We start from the raw sequence: 7,471 nt of genomic DNA on the forward strand, positions 1-7,471 counted from the left end.
CGGACCCGCCCTCGTGAGGGGGGGGAGGCAGGGAAGGGGGGGGGAAACGCTGCTTGAAAAAGCCAGCAAAATGTGCAATAGAGCCAGGGGAGGCGCAAGCCAAAAAAATTACTTCTCCTTCCCTCCTCGGATCCATTTCCCAATCCATATTAATGTCCTAAAAATAACTCTTGGTAGATATTTTCAGGCAACTGGGGCAGAAAAAGGAGAACTGTTTGCCACATGTTAAGTGAGCACCTCAGTTGCTGTTAGGTTACGAGGAGCGGTTTTCTTTTGTTTGGCCACACAAATGCGTACGTACCGTTCCCCGGAGTGATGCCGGCGTCCCCGGGAGTGATGCGGCCGTGAGCGGCCCCCGCCCCTCGGGGGTGTTGGATGGGGGATGCCCTGCAGGGCTGCCCCCGGCAGGCAAATCTGCTGTGAACAGGTAAAGCTGAAAGGCTGTCCCAGCTCAGCTGGCTCTCTGCTTTGGTGTGCTGCTAGCCCATTTGCTCGTAGTTTTGGTGATGTTTTCTTTCTTGGAAAAATGCCTTTTGCCTTTCCCCCCCCCCCCCACCCCGCACTTTGCCTCCTCCCGCGGGCTCGTAGGTGAGGCAGCCCCAGCGCACTGATGTCGCACAGAGGCGTGTTTGCCTACGAGCCTGTTCCTTGGCACCGTCAGCCTCGTGGAGGGGAGCTGCTAGCCCATTTGCTCGTAGTTTTGGTGATGTTTTCTTTCTTGGAAAAATGCCTTTTGCCTTTCCCCCCCCCCCCCACCCCGCACTTTGCCTCCTCCCGCGGGCTCGTAGGTGAGGCAGCCCCAGCGCACTGATGTCGCACAGAGGCGTGTTTGCCTACGAGCCTGTTCCTTGGCACCGTCAGCCTCGTGGAGGGGAGGACAATGCGTGCCGCTGATTCACGCTACCCTTGCTGTTGGCAGCCGTGCCCAGCATCGGTCACCGTGACAGTGGTGGTGGGGACAATAGAGCCAGCTCCAGTCCTGGTGGCCCCAGCATGTGCTCTGAAGAAAGGTGGATCCAAAGCGTCGCTGGCCTCGGGGTGTCTAACCAAAATATCTGCTTGGTCTCTCTTCCCAGGAGGACTCAGCGGTTTCAAGCAGAACCATGAAAACCTCTGCGATAACTCCCTCCAGCTGCAAGAGTGCCCGGAGGGGGGAGGAGGGGGCGGCGCGTCCGCCGTGCCCCCCACGCTACCTCAGTCCATCCCCACCACGCCGGACATCGAGAACGCTGAGCTCACCCCCATCCTGCCCTTCCTCTTCCTCGGAAACGAGCACGATGCTCAGGACTTGGAGAAAATGCAGAGGATGAACATAGGCTACGTAATCAATGTGACCACCCACCTGCCCCTGTACCATTATGAGAAAGGCATGTTCAACTACAAGCGGCTCCCGGCCACTGACAGCAACAAGCAGAACCTCAGGCAGTATTTTGAAGAGGCTTTTGAGTTCATTGGTAATTACCCTTGACTGGAAATACTCCTGTTTTTTTTTTTTTACCTGTTGTAAGAATGTAGAGTGAATTTTATGCTTTGCTAACTACCATGAAGGCTGTGTAAGGCCGTATTTACTTTTGTTTAGGTTGTCAGAAATGCTGAGCACCTCATGTTTCTACTCGTTCTCATCTCTGGCATATCCAGTTAAGTAACCTGGGGGTACGATTTTTATCCATTGATAGTGATGCCTACCTCCAGGCTTCCAAATTCAGGAAATGCCAGAAAACTGAGACTTCTGTCATTCCCTCTTCTTGATTCCTTTGCGTTCGTAGTTACCACAGTGGCTTCCAGCGAATTTTTCATAGTAACTATTCTTAATGATGGCTGAGTCTTTCTGAACTTAATTTCTTGAGAAAACTGACAAACTTTCACACTTCACTTGTGCTACCATTAGATTTACAACTTCAGGGTGTATGTGTGGATGAGTGGATTGTGATAAAAACTTGCATTAATAAGCCTCTAAACCCTGTAGGCTGTGTGAGAGAGTGCACCACAGACATGCAGCTTGTTGGGGAGGTTGCTGAAGAAATGACCCACCAATGTTATCCACGTTGCTCTGAACCTCACTACGATCCACGCAGCACAACCCTCAGCCAAGTTGAGGGGTGCGTTCAGCTCTGGTTGGTCATCTAGGCCAAAGCCAGGTGGCCTCTTTAAGCAGGGCTGGTCAGTGAGGACATCAGCACGTGATACTGAAAGCTTTTGAGGAACTTCCCTTGCCCCTCTATATGTCTTTGTGGGCACAGCTTTTGCAGCATAGTCAATGTCCACTTGTACTTCCCTGGCACAAGTATGTGTCCTGAGAGGTTTTCTGAAACATGCTGGGGGGACCACTGACAGAGTTTTATTTTCTTATGCTGAGGCTGGACTAATCTCTTTACTAATACTTCATGCTTGATGGTGGAGGACTAGGCAAAGGAAGTATGCTTCTGCCACAGTTTAGGTCCTTAGCTGACCCCATAATGAAGTGGGTGCAGAGCTGTCTTCCTCCCTGCCCTCACACCATCAGTGTTTATGGCCCTTGAGTCAGAGTGTGGGTACATGGTTCCTGAAACTCAAGCCTGCTTGTGTTGGCTCTGTGGAGGTGCTCTCAGGCTCAGCAAGGATTGAGCCCCAGTTGTGCGACTGGGTCCCAGGACAGGAGGTCCAAGCTCAGCATATTCTTCTGAGCCCCTCTGCCCCTGCTGTATGCCTGGGCAGGGGCTCGCTGCTCTGAAGCAGACAGCTTGCCAGCCTAGTCCGACTGTGTTTCGGTTGGCAGGGGGTCATTGTGTGCTGATGCATGCAGTCTGTAGCCATGCTACTTTAGTGAAGGTGAATAGGCAAATCACTGCTTACACTGCAGTTCAGATGGAGTGCAGCATTAAAGCTTGAGTCTTGCCACTGAGACCTTCTACTAGGAGCCTTTGGGCTTGTCCTCTATAGTGTAGAGGACCAAAGGATCTCTACTTAAAACCAGATTTTCCCTAGTGTTCCTAACCCAACCCCAGCTCTACCAGTAGTGCTGTCAGCTCCCCAAACTGCTGACTACTATGTGCATGGGAAGGGGACCGCCCCTTTTTGGGTGAAGGGAAGCCCTCTCTGAGGGCAGGGGAGAAGGAACCTCGCTTTGATCCTTTGGGAAGAAAAGCTGGGTCAAGAAATCCAGTAAAGCCTTAAACTTTGAATTCAACAAGATGGGGAGGTGCAACAGGCTAAGCTTACATAAAGAAACTGCAAAGCTCTGTTGAGGTCCTTTGGGCGTGGGAGGGAGATTTCTGCACCCAGCATCCCTGTGAACTGCAGGATTAGAGCTCTTGAAACTACTAAAAGATAGTGTTTGGCTTATGACTTTAGCAAGGGCAGAGAAAGAAGCCTTGCCCTGAAAAGGTTTAGAAAGTTTTTCAAAACCCATTTTACTTTCCTTTTTAATAATTAGAGCTTGAGGGGCTGTCTTTGTTTTTAATAAACAAATATTTCTCCACTGAGAGTTTCTTCTCCGTAGCAAATTTAGCCAGCTGGGGAAGTAACTAGTCAAAGCTTTCCCTTCCTCAGGGTAAACTTTAAATTGCATTTGAGAAGACTTGGAAATGTTTAAACAGCAGATCATTGGCCCATGTTTCTTTAAATATGTCTTGAAAAAACCACAACCGAACCCAGGCTTTGCTAAGACTAAAGCCATAGGAAGTGAAATCATCAAAAACTCACTGGGAAAGTGTGTCAAAACGTTAGAGAGTTTCAGCTTTCTGAAATACTAACTGGCAAAAATGTCTAGAGGGAAGTTGGCTTCATTTATGCTTTCACAATACAGGTTGAACATGTGGGGTGGGATGAACCATACTCTTGGTAGGGTTGGAGTCGTGCCAAAACTTGCAAACTAAATTCATGCTCCTCCTGCGGATTAAAACAAAAGAAATATATTGAAGTGTCACATCTTGAAAGTTTTATCTCCTGTTTTAAAAGCAAGCTGTGGGAGATGAGGATGGTATGGTAGTGACTCTCCTCTTTCTTGTGTCCTATTAGCATGTGGTTCCAAGGGCTCTGTCTTCCCGAAATCCTGACGAGGTTGCATCCCTTTAAGTGATGTATCTTGGTGGAGAGTGTGTGTGTGTGTGTGTGTGATTGTTGTTTCCCTCCCTCCCCAACTTGTCCTTTCCCCACCGCTCCCAGTGAGAAGCTCTGGAGGGGTAGCATTTAGCAGAATGCGATGTTGCGCTCAAATCACAAAGAGACAGGGATGGCAAATCCCTTTTTCACACCGCTGAAGGTGACCAAGTCAAAACACACAGAGCTTGACATGCAGGAAGCGAGGAGTCAGAATTTGAGGTCTCTTACCGCTGAGATAAACCAGATCCAGCTCCTGCTTTTGCAGAGACACCGCAGCAGAGTGCCCCGTTGAAGCTCATTTCAAGAGTAGCTTTGTAAAAGCCTCAAAGAATAGGGCTTTGGAATAGATGTATCGTTATGAATTGAATCTGAAAATACCTGAAAAGGTGCTGTCCTGCTTTGAAAGACAGGGAGGTTGGGATGCCGACGCAACGCAGCGGTGTTGCGAGAGAGGTGGAGATGGAGCACGAGCTGCCTCGTCCCGGGCCTTGACCTCCTAAATAAATGCTCCCTGGCAGTGCACATGAGCAGCGCAGCAGTGTCTCTCAATGTGCAGTTCGTCTAGTAAAGAGATAAAAGTGAACGTGAGGATTTTCAGTGTTAGACTGGCCTTTGCGTTTCACATTCGGTAACTCTGAAACCCTGAAGGAAGATGGAGGGGAAGGGGAGGAGGTGCTGCTGTGCTTGTAATCAAATAAAGGGACTTTTCACATTAAGTTACTCTTAATTGCACTGAGTTTTTTCTAATTTACAAACTGGCAAAAATCTTACTTTCTTCTCTCTTTCTTGTTTCCAGAGGAAGCTCATCAGTGTGGAAAAGGTCTCCTCATCCACTGCCAGGCTGGTGTCTCCCGATCTGCCACCATAGTTATCGCGTACTTAATGAAGCACACGCGTATGACCATGACGGATGCCTATAAATTTGTAAAAGGCAAACGACCAATCATTTCCCCTAACCTTAACTTCATGGGGCAGTTACTGGAGTTTGAAGAAGATCTAAATAACGGTGTTACACCGCGAATCCTCACACCAAAGCTGATCGGCGTAGAAACTGTCGTGTGACGGCGAAGCTGCAAGGAGGTGGTCAATGAAGGGGTTAACCTATTCTTCCCCTGATTTGGGGCAGTGATGGGTGGGTTGTGGGTTTTTCTTTTTAGCTTTCAAGGGGGGTTTTGTGGCAAACTTTTTGTGAATAAAAACCTTTTTTTGTAAGGAAAGGTTTTAAAGAGAACCAAGAACTTCGCCGTGTTTGGGATGCTGTTGTGATTTCCTTCCCAGACGCCGGCAAAGCAGGGAGACTTCAGAGCAAAAGGAGTACTTTTTAAAATCAAAACAAGAAGAAGAAATACTGGGCTTTTTTTTCTTTTTATTTTTCCCTCCTCTCCAGCTACTTGTAGAGTTTATGGCTAAGTAGTCTGTGCAGGTTCATAGACTGAAGAAACCTAAGTTGAAGATGAAACACAAACAGACAAAACAAAGCAGGAAAAAACCTCCCTGAAACATAAGGGCCTTCGTTCTGCAAAGGCTTTGCTAAAGATAACCTAGCTAAATGCTCACCGATGCAAAGGAAATCGGAGCAGCTTAAAAAGGCTGCAAGGCACTTTTCACACTCCTGACTCAAACTAAAGAGAAAAAAAAAAAGTTTATTTGGCGTGTTTCATGTTCCAGTTCTATTTTTCTATTTTGGGGTGTAAGGTTTTAACAGTAAGGGACTTTGATCATTCTATGCCATATGCCTTCACTGGCTTCTTGTGCAATAATAATTTGGGATTTGTTTTGAGTGTTCAAACCAATTAGAGTTGGCTGCCCACTAATAATAAGATAATAATTTTTGAAGTCTAATAGTGCAACGGCAGCTGGCTTGGTTCAGAAAGGGTAAATGAGAGCAATTATTTCGTTCCTCTATATGATTTTGATCCTGGTTACAGTGCCATAAACCTTGTTACATATGTATATCAGAATGTACAAAAATTGAGAACAAGCAAAGTTTATTTAAAAATATTTTTCGCACAAAATATTGGTGTGTTTCAGTTGTCTATGTAAAAAAAAAAAAATTGATTATAAAACAAAAAATCTTTTGGAAAATGTGTGTCCTTTTATTTCTTTAGCAATTTTCCATTTTCTTTCTATGGGATGGGTTTTTGTTCTATTCTTTTTGTTTCGTTTTTTTTTGTTGCGATGTATATCTCCCTTTGACAAAACTGATCTCTCTTGTTTGGCATCTCCTCTTCAGTGTTTTGTTCCTGTCCTCTGCTGGTGGAACATGTTTTCTTTATTTTCTACTGTACTCTTACATCCTTCAATTTCTGTGACCGGATTTTTCTCTCCTGGAAGTACATCAGTTTCGGAGCTGTTCAGCTGAACTAGCACTATTGGTGAGGGCTCTTTGGGACAGACCTGTTATTTCTACAGCTCAGTAGCCATTTGGAAAAATAAGAAATAAACATTCTCTACTGATTCCTTTTCATCTTCCTGCAATTAGCTTATCTTCTATGTTACAAAATTGTCCGGTTTCTAGAAATACATTGATCTCTTGTGTGCTTTTTCCCTGGCTTCTCTATAACCCCTGCTCCTTTAGCAGCTCCACGATTCCTGGGAATCCTCCTCCTGGGATTTTCCCCTTTCTTGCCCATCTTTCCTTCATCCCCCTCCTTTTCCAGCTGTGTCAGTGTTAAGTGTGGTGTGTATTGTAGGGCTGATCTTTCTGCCTGACAGTGTCCCTTAGGTGGCTGACTTTTGCTTTCTTTCTTTGTATTTACTTTTTTTTTTAATGGTATGGTATAACCTGATCTCTTCTGGACTGTTACCAATTCTAAAGTTTATTTGTATGAGTCTAAAATGAGATAGAAAACATTTCTCGTATGATTTTGTTGTGCAAACTGATATATCCCAGGAAGTCTGGTAGCAGCGAAGGTTTTTCCTAGATGAAAACCTAGAAGGACTGAACCAAGTTTAAAACAGGACCTGTCGAAAAACTTATGTATAATCACATTAGACATGTATATTTTTGTGGACATTTTACTTAAAATGTTGTTACTATACAGATATTTTCTTGAAACTTATCCCTTTATTAAATTATTTTTCTACTGGAATTGATTTTTTTTTTTTTTTTTCTATGATCAGTATCGGTCCTTTCACTGAGACACCCTTGGCAGCGAGCGTTGTCCCGGTGGCAAAACCTCTCCGACTGTGACCGCTCCTGGGGCTAAGGAGAGAGCGGCTGGACAGAGGAGTCACTGTTTGCCGGTTGGGAGCCTTCGTGCTCTGGGAGGAAGGAGGTCCCTTAGCAGAGGTGGTCTTCTCCCCTCCTCCCTTTCCTTGCGTTTGGACTCAACCTCTTCCAGCTGTTCTCCATGAACTGCAGGTGCAGGTCGTTCGATAGCGGGGAGGA

At 46.1% G+C, this 7,471-nt stretch overlaps 1 protein-coding gene across 1 annotated transcript in view; it reads left to right on the forward strand.

Moving 5' to 3' along the window:
• DUSP10 (dual specificity phosphatase 10) overlaps nt 1-7,172 on the forward strand; it is a 25,650-nt gene extending 18,478 nt beyond the window's left edge. The window contains exons 2-3 of the mRNA XM_009583998.1: nt 1,077-1,454; nt 4,877-7,172. Of these exons, the coding sequence (XP_009582293.1) occupies nt 1,077-1,454; nt 4,877-5,142 (644 nt within the window). The 3' untranslated portion in view covers nt 5,143-7,172. The remainder of the gene's footprint in view (nt 1-1,076; nt 1,455-4,876) is intronic.
• Nucleotides 7,173-7,471: the final 299 nt, after the last annotated feature.

The sequence above is a fragment of the Fulmarus glacialis genome, unplaced genomic scaffold, assembly GCF_000690835.1.
Source record: "Fulmarus glacialis isolate BGI_N327 unplaced genomic scaffold, ASM69083v1 scaffold1738, whole genome shotgun sequence".
Lineage (NCBI taxonomy): Eukaryota > Metazoa > Chordata > Aves > Procellariiformes > Procellariidae > Fulmarus > Fulmarus glacialis.